The 14,402-nt window shown below is 34.0% G+C and overlaps 1 protein-coding gene and 1 pseudogene across 7 annotated transcripts in view; one reads left to right on the top strand and one right to left on the bottom strand.

Moving 5' to 3' along the window:
- PPP1R9A (protein phosphatase 1 regulatory subunit 9A) overlaps nt 1–14,402 on the bottom strand; it is a 262,671-nt gene that overhangs the window by 117,586 nt on the left and 130,683 nt on the right. For all 7 annotated transcript variants that reach the window (XM_015589385.2, XM_025046923.1, XM_025046925.1 and 4 more), the window contains exon 3: nt 5,156–5,288. In XM_015589385.2, the coding sequence (XP_015444871.1) occupies nt 5,156–5,288 (133 nt within the window). The remainder of the gene's footprint in view (nt 1–5,155; nt 5,289–14,402) is intronic.
- LOC112479937 lies at nt 10,254–10,359 on the top strand (annotated as a pseudogene).

The following is a 14,402-nucleotide window of genomic DNA, read 5'->3' as shown; positions in this document are numbered from 1 at the left end:
CCTATTCACATTAATAAGATCCCATGTGTCTTTCACTACTGTCTCTGTCCTACCATACAAGGATATAATCATATCGACAACTAGTTTGTATATATGGCTTTTTTCCCCCTTCTTATTTACTTTACACCAAAAAAGATCATATTATACCTACTTCAACTTATTTTTCTAATTCAATAATACCTCATAGATAGCCACTTACATAGCCTTAGATCACTTCTAATGACTGCATAATATTTCATGGTGAGATTAGATGTCATAATATATCTAACCATTTCTCTACTGATAGGCATTCACTTTTGTTTCCATTTTCTTGGCTTTGTGAACAATACTGACAAATATCTTGTTCTTCATTCACTTACAAATCATGTGTTTATCCATATTTCCATCTGTCCTTTCTATATATTTTAACATCTACATATATATTTTAACATCAATGATATAAGAGATACTCTATTTTACAATCCACAGTTTTTGGGTAACATTCAAAGTTATTTTCTGAGAGCCTCAAAGTCTTTGTTATTATGTTGTATTAGCTGCATAAAAAAGTAGATACTAGCTAATTAACTGTAGATTATTAAAGGAAACCTGGTTCATGTACTCAACAGAATGCTGATGCCTTTAAAAAACTTTTTAGCAATAATTTTTAATATACTGAATATTCTTAATTAGTAATCTTTCGAATATGATTCATTTCATTGATTATTCCTTGTCACCAATTCTGCTTTAAGTATTTCTGAGTACAATTCATAATCCTACATATAAGTACAACTCAAAATCCGACATCCTAAATAAAGATATTTAAAAATATGTCATTTGGCAAAAGTGCAATTCATTTGCTCAGTTGCACGCTAAAGAAAGCTTTATAGAGTGTTCTCCCTGGAGAAACCGTCTGATGTGATCCCCAGCTGAAGGCACTCCCCACACTAGTTCTGGGCGTGGGTGTTCTCCAGTGTGAGCACTTCAATGCTAATGTATGAGTGATGGCTGGAGACTTTCCTTCATTTCTTACATTTAGAATGTTTGCACGCAGGTGACTTCTCATATTTATTTCATTCTAATTGTTCATCAAGAGGCTTCCTCTTGCTAAAAATTTTCCTACATTCATTATAGTTTTAGGGTTTCTCCACAGAATCTTTTTCTTGTGCACATGAAGGTTAGATCTATGCTGCAGGCTCTTCCTCACTGGTTATACATAAAAAGTGTCTTCTCCCCTACATGGGTTCTCTAATGTACATAAAGATTAGCTGTATGGCTGAATTCTTGCCCACATTCACCACACGCATAAGGTTTGTCTACAGTGTGAATTTGTTCATGTTGATGAAGGGATGAATGATGACCCAAAGTCTTCCCATCATGTTTATATCCAAATAAGTCTCCCACCAAGTATGTTTGCTAATTCAATAATACCTCAAAGATAGCCACTTGTGTTGTTTAAGAGATGATCACTATAGATTCTTCTACATTCAATATTGTCATAGGGTTTCTCTCTTGCATGAAATCTCTGGTGTATATTAAGTATTAGCTGAATTCTTGCTCACATTCATTGTATTTATAGGAGTTTCTCTTTATTATGAATTGCCACGTTTATAGGAGTTTCTCTTTATTATGAATTGTCACACTCAAAATATTCAAAGGGTGCCTCTCAAATGTTGATTCTCTGTACTATCACGCCATTAAATCATTTCTTTCTGCAAATATCCTGCATGAAAATTGCATTTTAGTTTTCAAATCCATTTTCCCTGCCTGGATTCAGGTTTTAGTAAAAATTATCTTTCTTCTTTCCATAGTGCCTCTTGTTAAACTAACTGGAAAATTATTTAGATTTGTAGAGCTGAAAACCTGATTGTGAGAAAAGCTTTATTAGTTTGAGCCAGTGTGTAATACCTGAAAGATGGTGATAATGAAAATCAATTAGAGTACAATCAACCCACAGAGACCAGAGAACTCATCTCATCTTCTGTACAGCTTTCTCTGAGATGTGTCTGTTAAGCATGGGTGAAGTCCAGAGCCACATACTTGAAGCCACTGATTCTTGTGGCTACACTGTCAAGAACCCAGCAGCCACCCTGTCTTCATCTGTACATATTCTCCTGGGAATAGGCAGAGTACTAAGTAAGCAGAGCAGCTAGGAATAGATGGAAAAGACTGTGAGGCTCTGTTATTACAGAAAATGCCATCACCATGCTCTGGAGTTCGGAGCCTATTTTCTCTCTCAGGAAAGAAGCTCATGCTGGTTTGGCATTCTCCCATTGCTGCTGAGATTTGCGCTTTCATTCATATGAGTGTGGGTCATTAGATTTTTTTCAGTAAACTGACAATTTTTCTACTGAATCTTGCTTGTCTCTCTTTTTTCCTGATAATTTACAAAGATGCTTAGCATAATATAGACATTAATGCTACATCATCTATAAAATTTCCTTCCCTCAAATTTATCACTTATCTATTAGCTTTGACAATACTGCCTTTAAAAGCTTAAAATTTGGGATAATGTGATTGGTCCATCTTTTCCTTTATAACTTTTGGTTTTCCATTTTGGTTAAGCCCCTCCTCCCACAAGCCTAGATGCAATATGTAGTCTTATAAATGTTCATCAAAGGTCTCTATTATTTTATTTTTAATATTTAATTATTTAATCCACATAGGATTATTTTTATATATAATGTAATAAAAATGAAGGTATCCAGCCTTCTTTCAGATAGATGTTCAGTTAAGCCAGAACAATTTGTAAAGCACCCTGTTACTTCTAAATTAGAATAGGATACATGTCATATATCAAATTCTCATGCAGACTAATAACCTTCTCTGAATTTTCATTTTCATTCCACCGATCAATAGCTACGTGAATACAATTTGTTCTGATAATAGAAGCTTTACACTATATTCAGATATTTGGGAGGTTAAATCATTTTGCATTCTTTTCCATACTTCCCTTAGGTCTCTATTTTTCCATATAAATTTTAGAATTATATTATAGAATCCCTTTTCCCAATCCAACTCTCATGGCAGTTCTATTTGAATTGCAGTAAATTTATTTATATATTTATATGTATCAGAGATAGAGTATAGGAGAGGCTTTACTGTATTAAGTCTTCTCATCCAAGAATATGGTATATCATTCCATGTGTTTAGATCTTACATCTTTGAAAAATATTTGTATATCTCTAAAAAATGTTTTATTTTTCCTGATTTTGAAATTTAAACAAACAAAATAATACTGAATGACCTCTTCTGTGATGTGCTTTCCACACCCTTCAATTTCATGTTTGTAAGAATCATACATACTGTTACATGGAACTGTGGCTCCTTCATTTTTACTGCTAGGTAATATTTCATTGAATAGATATGTTGCGATTTATAGATCCTTTTCTATCATTGATGAAAATTCAAATTGTTCTCATTATTTGTTATTATAGGCAATACAATGGCCTACAGCCAAATCCAGCTTTTTCTGTATGGGTCATGAGCCAAGGATAAATTGTATAAATTTTACATTTTTAAATGAATGAAAAATGTAAGTATCACTCTTACACTCTATTTAAGATCAAATGAATGTGTCTGTTAATGGGAATAGTTAAGCTAGTCATGTTTAGTAGGACTGGTATTCTTTATATTTGTTTCATCCAAGCAATTTTACGCTTAATACTACTCACATAGTTTTCGACTATTTTCCCCTCATTCTGCTGTTTTCAACAAGTCGCTCGTCATTTCTTTCCCTCCCTGCTAATTGGGAAGTATGTGCATGATGTGTTCTTTCAATCTTTACATATCAGCACATTTCTTTCTTTTACCAGGTAAACGTTCTCTGGGATGGATGTAGGGTTCTTAGATCACCATCCTTTTCTTCTCGGCTGTGTGTGAAATTATATGTATGTCTCCCTACTTTCAGGGTTGCAGACGAGAAGTCTGATGTTAGTCTAATAATTTTGCCTTTGCAAGTACCGTTGTTTCTTTGTTTGCTTTGATTTTGGTCTGGTATTTTGTAAGATTTTCATTTTATATTTGACGATTAGGAGTTTTCCAGGCCTATGCTTAAAGTGTTGAACTTTTTTTAAGTCCTTGTAACCAACTGGCTAAGCCCTTTCAAACATGAGGTTCAGGTCTTTTCTCAGCTCAGGGAAATTTCTTTTATTATTTGTCTAATATGTCTCTCATTCTCTGTTGTTATTTCCCCTTCCGTTATCTACAATTTATATGTTGGATCTCCTTCATGATTTTTCTTGGATTTTCACTCTGTCATTTGAACTTCTGGGTCACCAGTTTGATCTCAACAACCACCATCCTTTCCTCTTCAATTCCTCTACTGAAATTTTTATTTTTTTAAAATCATTTCATTGTTGTTATTGTTAATTGATTTAAAATGTATTTTTAAAGCCATACTTGGATATCCTTATTTGTTTTTCTGTTTCTTTTTTGTTATTCTAACTGTTATCTGTTTGTTCTGTGGTTTTCCCAAAACTCTCTGAGATGTGACTCTTCTGATCATTAGGTCACACTGTCCAGTTCACAGATGCCCACCTTACATGATGACAAACGTGAAATTCTCTGGTCCTTCAGCCTCTAGTTACTACAGCAGGCTGGCTGTGATTCCAGGCAGCAAAATCAGGAGCTGGACCCTCCCCCCACCCCCATTCTCCTTGTTCTGTTTTAGCCCCTTACCCATCACAGATGAAGAGGATTTCACTGCCTCCATTCTAAAATCCATAATTTTCTAAAGGCCCAGCATTTCCCATATCTACACATTTGGAGTCTAACCATGACCACTCTTCCTCCCTCAAAAAACAAAACAAAACAAAAACATCCACCTGCCCTAAGTGCTCCCTCACAGCGGCTCTCTGGGCTCTCACCTGCACCTGCCCTTTGCAGGAGTACCAACCAAGCATCAGGCCTCATTCACACCTCCTTATTCCTAGCTGCCATCCTAGCCACGTAAAGTAGGTGGCTTTCAGTTGGGAGAGGACAGAATCTTTCAATCCACCATCTATACAGTATTCGTATCAACTATTTTTGAAATTTAATAATCAAAATCCTGCATGAGAATTAAAACTGGACCGAATCTTTACGGGGAAAAAAGGCTGTACTTATGAAAATGAAAGTCATTTCTATATACTTAACATAACAATATAATAATATAATAAACATTGTAGAGCTCATATACCTTTCTCTAGTTCCACTGGGAAAAGTTCCAGCTTTTCTACACGCTTTTCAAGTTCATACTCAGCTGAAGCAGCCACGGGGTCAACTTCATCATTTCGCCTGTCATAGTCTTCATTGGAATATGTGCTGAAAACCTGTAGGAAGAGGTCAACAAAAAGATGATACTCCAGAAAGGATGGCTTTCTTAATTAAAAAAAAGTAACTGCTAAGTATCCAAAGCTACATAAGTTAAAAATTTGTATGATGAATTTCATCTAAACAACTGCGTGGTTTTTAAAACCAATTGAGATGTTAAGAAAAGGAAAACTGAATGAGAATAAAAATAACTTACTAGTTTAAAATATGTATGAGTCATTCTACCACTTTTAATAATTTGGGAGACAACAGCAGCCAAAGAATACCAATACCATTATTTGGATAGCAATATTCATCGCTTTTTATAGAATCAGAGTATATACCATTTTAGCTACAATGCTCTGTTGGTTCCTGACAAAACTAACCTAATGTGTCTTGAAGCTACCTAAGCAAACACCACACTGACCTATGACCTATACAAGCCCAAACACTGTAGTAGTGTGTGATTACTATAACTATATTTCAATCATCGAATCATTGAAATTGATTTTTAGTCTGTATTCTACCGGGCTGTGTTAGGGTCTCATTTGTTATCTCTTATTTTACTTGCATGTAGATTTAAATTAAATTCTCACTGAACCTTTCAATGAAATGACTACAAAAATATAGCCCTAGAGTGATAGAACGAATATGAAGGACATTGCCAGCTCTTTCTTTCCTACCTACGTCATTCAAAAGACTACTAAATGTGGTGTTCAGATGTAGCCATAAAAAATTTGGTTGTCCTTATTTCTGCTGAATTATTTGTTTTATTTGAAAAGTAACTGGAAATAGGTATACAACCCCTCACTTAACACATTAAAGAACATTTAAAAGAAATGTATAATTCATCAAGTCCAGTTAATATGTATAATAAAAATGGACATTTTCAATTAAATGCAATAATTAAGCACCTAAACTGTGCCTGAAAAACTCCATAATGTCTCCCTAAAATCTTAAAATCTAAGAATGAGTCATTTGAAAATATATATACACATAAAAAGCCGTAAATAGAAAGCAGAACAGAAGGTCAGAGATGAAAGAAATCTAGTCTATTGCCTTTGAAGCTGGCCCTGCTAGTCCAGGTGTGCTTTACATTCACATTATGGAAAAACTGGCAACTCCTGCAAGCTATATATGGTAACCTATAAACCAGGAATACATATTGCATATATAGAAGCAGATGGAGTGTGGTTTCTAATGGTACATACTTCACAAAATCATGTGATTTATAGGATTTATACCAGAATGAATTGTTTTTCTTCCTGACTTTCAACACGTTTTCATACTCTCATGCCACTCAGTCTCTACTGCATTTCTCTACCATAATAAACATTCCTGCATCAAAATGCACATTCCTAAACCATGGGGTTTGTACCTTTTTTATTAGTCCTTTCATAAAATATGCTTCCTATGCCCCTTGTATAGGACCCTCTAATGTTTTTCTTAAATTGTCAGATTTATGAGTTTCTCTTAGACAGCTCTTTTCATCTTTTACTTCTCTTATATATTTTGGTAATCACTTATTCATGTTTATTCATTCAACAAAAGTTTAGAGTATGAACTCAATGCCAGACACTGGAGAGGCACAGTCTCAAGTAGCTCACAGCTTAGTAGGAATGCAGAAATCAAAATAAACAACTACAATATAATGTGATAACTAATGTAACAGAGGAATATACCAAGTAATTCTTTTTGTTTGTGTAAGAAAAGGAAGCATTTCATAAAGAGGGAAATATTTTAGTTCCATCTTAACAAACAAAGATTCATATATTCGAATGCAGAAGAGGTGGAATGTATATTTCAAATATAAGACCCTAGATAAAAAAAGAATCTGTATCTATCTTTTAGAAAACATTAATAGTTGAGTGGACTATAATGCAACATGCCTAGGGGAGCAAACTTTAACAATACACAAAAAACGTTAACCAGATCTGTAACTTATACATCCTAGAAACCACTGGCAGATATATGTGGAAATTATTCCATTAATATTTGCCCCTTGTCTACTTCTGCTAATAGGTCCAAGTATATTATTGCAGAACAAGGATTTAAATAATATTCATTCTGAAACACAGTTCAATTTTGTTAGTACATACTAAGTGAATAAATAAATGTGTGTATACATAGGTATGTATATGTGTGTATACGTATATGTGTATGTCTGTAGATATACATACATATATATGCATATATATATGAAATGTAAGTATAAGAGAATTTTTTCGAGTAAATCAACACCTTCTTGACTTTCAGGATCTCAAAATACTCTGCTATTAAATGTTCTTCCCCAATCAGATTGGTTTATAAAGTTCATTTAAAGGTATGCTAAAATCAAATTAAACAAAAAACGATATGACTACATATTGGCCACATATATTACTATATCTAGCAATCAGATGATTACATCGTCATTTCTGTAGAAAAGAAATAATGTAAGATACTTTTCATTTTCAGTTTGCTTATATTATAGTCTTGGTAAATTATGTGGGCACATAAGGAAAACCAAAAAAAAAATTTGAAAAAGGAAATCCAGAACTCATTATTTGTAGATTAAGCTATTATTTACTTGGAGAATACAAGAGATTTAACAGAAAATATATGAGAACTAACAAGAGTTCAGGAAAGTAACATTAAAAAATGTATGTGCCAAAAGAAACCCCACAATAGCTTTAGAAAGTATAATGGAAAAGATCAGAAACTATAAAATATCCAAGAATTACTGGTTATAAATGTGCAAAAATATCCTTTTCTATAAAACTTAACCAAAGAATAAAAAAAGCTCTGAATAAGTGTAACGCCATACTGTGTTCCTGGATTAAAATCTATAACATTGTAAGACATCTGTGCTCCTAAAATACTCTGAACGTCAGTTTGTCCCATTTTAATTTATGAATTCCGTACAATCAAAATTAAAATCCCACCCACATTTTTCATGGAAACTAACGAGTTGTTTGAAAAAGAAGAATAAGGGTGAAAACAGACCCTATCAGATATTAAAACATACAATAAAACTTCATTTATTATGGCAATAGTTTTGGCCTCAGGGTAGATCTATTTTTATACTCTATTCTGTTCCACTCCTCTACTTTTCCATTCAATAAATAGTAGAGAAAGAATGAGATAGCCATCTCAAAAATATTCCTAATTCGTATCATTAACAAAAGTAAAATCCAGACTGGTTAAGAACAAAAAATAAGTTATAAAGCTGTTGGGAAAAAAAGGAGAGGGGGACAATGCTTAACAGGCTCAAGAGAATCTTCCTACAAATCCACAGATCTTAGAAATACTAAAGGAAATGAATAAACTATCCGATTAAAAAAATCAATGCTATATATGATGTGCACGTGCAGAGTCACCACTTTGCGTCCCATCAACTGTGTGGTACATTGCACATGATAGCACAGTAGTGACTCTCTTTTTCTATATGGCAAGTAGAAAGTAGTGGTGAACATCACACACCACCTTAGGTAAGAAGTTAAAATTGAAACTAAGATAAAGCTGGTAAATGCCCCATCTCTCCACACACAAGCTCTGTACAAAAATACAATGGACTTATATCCCAGATTTTATTAAGCATTAGCTATATCTTACAGACAAACAGTGAAAGCAATGCTTCTTAAACTATATATTTCATAAAATTAGGTAGAAATGTGTACCACAAAACTCAGGCTTCCTAACTTTTCTGTACCAACTGTTTTGTTATAATCATTGCCAGAGCAGTGAGGTGATGTAGCATAACGCTCCTCCTGGAATGCATCTTCGGTTCAGACAGTCTGTTAGGGGAACTATTTGACTGTTTCTTTCATGTAAAAAAAAATGAAGTATTGCTGTAACTGATGTTTAACAAAGGTGGTAATTCTATATAAAGGCAGAATTTGTTATTGAGTCTGCCCCAATACACCGATTCCTACAAATAATTGCAGGCAATCTCCTAGAGATATTGAATTTTAAGTATTTAAAAACTTATTTTCAATAACTAGCACTAATATAAAATTAAATAGATTTTACCCTGAGATTTTGTTGAGTTAAATTACTGTTGTATACGTAATATTTCATTTCTAAGTAGTCATTCTTAGTAAGTGAACATATGTTCTGTAGTATAGATCATCTAAAAGAAGGAGCTACATGAACATCAGGAAAATTAGGAAATATCTATAATTTTTAAAAATTTAGTTACAGATGGACATTTTATGATTATAAATCCACTGGGCCAAATGAATGCTCAAGGTGAACTAATATTTAAGAAAAATGGCTTTGAGAATATAAGACAAACAGATGTACTAGGTAAAGCTAAGGTCTATTTCCACTTAATTAAATATATTAACTTATTACAATTAAGGGAATTTAAAACAAAAACAAAAAAACTCTAACCCTTGTATTGCTGCCAAGAGGTGAAATTTTCCATTAGTCCCAAAAATTTAACCAAATTTTGAAAAACTAAGCACTGCACTGTTAAATACACCCTTTCTATGCCCAGGCCTGAGATATCACAATGACAAGGGCAGCAACAGTTTTGTTCCACAATTCTTCTCGTTAGCCTATTCTTGTGGATTGATAAGAAATGGCCATTAGCACACACTCAGACCTTAGAGAAAACTCAGATTCACTCAATTGTCCTCTATGAAAGCTAGAGTACTAAGAAAGCTGGCTGTAGTCCACTTTCATAAAAAGTGGACCCCAAAAGAACAAGGTCTAGAATGGGTACATTTTTTATCATGTATGTGGAGAACGGGAAATGAAAGTCAGAGAATCAGGTGCATCCCTTTGGCACCTTGGGTGTGAACTTGGGGATGGATGCTGACAACATACATTTATTGCCCACACAGCCTCGTAAAAAAGTGCACAGAGCTAGCCGGCAAAAGACTGAAGCTCTGGGCCTAATCCTGATGCTTATCTTCTGACTGAGTTTAAATCCTACCCATCATCTACGGGTATAAATTTCTTCATCTGTAAAATGATGTATTTAAATTAGATATAGTATCGTCTACTGCCATGCCACCCTGAACGTGACTGATCCCGTCTGATCTCGGAAGCTAAGCAGGGTTGGGCCTGGTTAGTACTTGAATGGGAGACCAGGTGTTGTAGGCGATTTATTAAAAATAATAAATAAATAAATTAGATATAGTATCTTCCACTTTGAAAATACAGAGTGTATACAAGGGAGGCTGAAATAATACCATAATTCTGGTGAAAAAATACTTTACCAGTCCATGGAAAATATTGTGGAAAATATTGTTAAATAAGAAAAATATATAAGCTTTGGAAGGGGGGCGAAGATTGACATTTTTTTGAGCATTCATTATGTACATGATAGTAAAATAAATTCTTTACTTAATCTTGTTTAATCCTACCAACATCTCTATGAAATATAAAGAGTTATCACTATAATGTCTATTTTATAAAGGTGGGTGTATTAATAGAAATTCTCAAAATAATTACAAATATAATTGAAGAAAAACGTACTGCAGGCATAGCAATTGTCACGGATGGTACTGAAACGAAAAAAAAAAAATAGACTAAGGACCATTTTGTGCTTTAGATGATTATTTAGCCTGAAGGTTTAACTTGGAAGCTTTAAACTTAATGTTTAAATGTTAATTGTTTTAAGAATTCACCAATTCATTTATTTTTCTTTTAAATTTGTTTCTCAAATGTAATAAAAAAAAAAAAGAGAATTAATCTCTACTTTTTGAGGGAGTTAGGGAAGGTCAGAACTGAATGCTTACATTCTGATCTGCTTTCATAAAGCTTATAGTTGAGCAGGGCACGTAAACCATCTCAAAAATAATTAATGTCGGAAGCTAATTATTCTAGTAGAAATTGGATTCCTTCTTCCATGTATTAGAATTATCTATCCATACTCTTTGCCATGTAACTTCACAGCCTTTTACTATGGGTGGGGTATACTTTCCTGCTACATTGATTTTGAGATGGGTGAAATGACTTGCTTTGGTCAATGGAATGTGGATGAAAGTAACGGTATACAAATTTTTAGCAGAAGCCTAAAGGAGCATCCTGTGCTTCCACGTAAACTCTCGAGCTCTTGTGATCCATGAATAACAGAGCATTAAACAATAGCTGCTTCAGCCTGGGTTCCAGAATGAGGATAGATGGAGGAGACCTGAACCTGAGAGGAAGCCTGGGGTCTAGCCTGGCCCAGCCGAGCCCCGCTTAGATCAAGGGACCTGCAGCCAACCTGCAAGCCAGGGGGCATGAGAATACACATTTCTCATAAGTCACTGAGATTTTGATATAGTTCGTTATCAGCAAAATGTGACTAATATAGTTCTCCAACTCTTGATAGCAGGAGTCATTTTTCATCTTTTCAAACTGTAGAATATTATAACTGACTAAAGAGAATTAATGCATTGCTTCAAAGAAACTTGTTTGACTACACTTGTACAAATTAAATATCATGCAGATTTTTTTTTTAAATCAATGCTACAAACTTCCAGACAACAAAATATACTATTATGAAGTTATAAGAAAAGTCAAATATTAACAGAAAATATTGCCAAATATCAATATGAATATCAATAATATATAAAAGGCTTTATCCACTCAAAGAATTGCATATACAAGTAGAGAAAAGGAAATTGAGAATTCAACAAAGAAATACTAATGTTCGATAAATTATGTAAAAATGCTCAACTTCATTAAAAGTTAAGCTAATGTAAATTATAACAAAGAAATCCCATGCAGTCATCCATAAGAATGGTTTTTTAAAAAAAGTACTGTAACATCCAGGGATTGTAAGAATGTAGAAAAAAGAATACTCTCAGAAAAGCAGGGAATAAAAGCGCAATCTGATAACAGCTATCAAGATTTTAAATGTAAATACCTTTGACCTAATAATGCTACATCTAAGTATTTATACAGAGATACTTGGAAGTGTGAACAAAGATGTATGTGCAAAGAAGTTCATTACAGCACTATTGTAATAGCCCAAAGTGGGAAATGATCCAAATGTCCATGGAAAAAAATATATAAATGTCTTAATTATGACATAAACAAATATGTGATTTTATGCAATGATTTAAAAGATCTATCTCTATTGACATAAAAGACTCTGAAATATATACACTAAGAAACCAAAAAAGCGCATTGTAGATATGTCTGTTCTCTATCTATATCCATCCATCCATCCATCCATCCATCCATCTAATTTAATCTAATCTAATCTATCTATTGTCCCAGTTGGTATGATCTCAGTTTTAATCTAAAGACCTCCTAAATTCTCTAGTTATGTAGCTCTTGCCAAATTGCAAAACCACTCTAAGCCTGTTTGCTAAGGTACTCTGACAAGTATCCTGCATTTGCAAAATGGCTATTATAATAATAATGCCAACTCCATAAAGGTGTTGTAAAATGAAATGAGATAATCTGTGTAATCGTGCTTGCTCCAATATGGAGTGAGGGAAAGCTTTCCCAGACTAATATGGAGAACAATATTTCCCCTGATACCGACACTCACCTCATACTCTTGTTATAAATGTTCTGAATATCTCATCCACTATGATGCTTAATGCTCTTGAAACAAAAATCTACATAATTAACTTGATATTATAATGTAGATTAGCTGCCAAATCCTGTGTCCAGAGCTATGCACTGTCATTATCTAATGGCTCATCACCTGCTATGCTTCGTTTTCCCTTGGCCAGGAAGAGCCTCAGAGATTAAAGGAAAGTTGACCTAGGTAAATACTTCGCCTTTCATCAACAGGGTCTTTATTGTTTCAGTATTCTTACAATAGTTCTACCATGTTTAATTATTACTGTAACTGCTTTGCAAAAAATAGGGACAGTCAATTAATCAAATAATAATCAAAGCCTTGTCATACTATTACTGCCTTACAAAAAACTCTAAAGGCCAATAGCACCCTGAGACTTATAAAATATTCAACACCATGGAGATATATATATTCGGTTCAGTCACCTTCGGATTGTTCCTGTGTTATCCAACTGAGAAAAGCAAACAAAAGTATGTTTAAATTTAAGACTTCTTGTTTTGGAGCCAACAAAGGATATTCTGTTCCTTGATCAAAAGAAACAAAACAAGACCTTGTCCCTTGCTTGGCAGCAGAGGCAATCTTTCAGGGGTAACAAGTTTACAAATCTAGTTAGCAATGACATTTCTGACCCAATAACCCAAGGCTATAAAATATAAAGTTAAAATTAGCTTATTATAGGAGTTCAACTAGAATCATTCTCTTTCCTATTTCTGATCATTCAAGCTAAACTTTTTCAAAATAAGAGCAACACTTTTTCAAAAAGGAGAAAAAAACTTATTTCCTTTGCTTCTTTATGACATATTTTCTTTAATCAACGCAAATCAAAATAAATTCAGGATTTTCTGTAAATATTGACTGGGAGGAATCTCCTACAATGCTTCCACAAGGTCTCAATTCCGCCTTTCATCCGGGTTTCACTTCATCTTCTCGACACATCAAAGATGGAAAATGTTCCAGGTGCTAGCATGCTGCATTTCAGATGATGGGCTGGCACAGCACGCTCCTGGAGATAAGCCAAGCATTCACATGCTTCCGCAAATAAGCCCCACTTATCACAAGCTTCCTTGGTGCAACGCTGACTCACCTTCACATGATTTTAGCAGCTCTCCTAAAGAGATTAAATTGAAACTAAGAGAAAGCATGGAGATGATAGTCCTTATCTTGAAGTTCTAAAAAGAGATCTGGTGATAAACTATTCTCAGAAAGGAGGATCCTGACAGCCTTGAAACAATGTATAACCAGAACTTCAGCTTCCCTTGCTTCCCCCAGAACCAAGGCCAGTTCACTGATTTACGGAATCATTTTCTTAATGCCTAGCGTGTGCCAGGGAGTATATTAGGTCCTGTCGGAAACCAATGTAAACCAAATTGGATTTCACAATTATCAGGCATTTGGGGGTAAACATGACATTCTCCAAAGATTCTAAATAGGTGAGGGCTTTCTGCTGCATATAAAAGCATTAGCAAGCAGGATGGTACAAATACAGACTCACAGCTCTATCTTACAAGCTCAGTAAAGTCCCAGATGTCTGTCCTTAAAGTATTCTGACAAGTAACCTGCATAAAGGTATACTTAAAGCAGTCGTGACAATATTCTACAGTATTATGTCTAACCTTCTAAT

The sequence above is a fragment of the Pteropus alecto genome, unplaced genomic scaffold (assembly GCF_000325575.1).
Source record: "Pteropus alecto unplaced genomic scaffold, ASM32557v1 scaffold21, whole genome shotgun sequence".
Lineage (NCBI taxonomy): Eukaryota > Metazoa > Chordata > Mammalia > Chiroptera > Pteropodidae > Pteropus > Pteropus alecto.
Note: the sequence above shows the minus strand (reverse complement) of the source record. Positions and strands in the feature narration are given on the sequence as shown.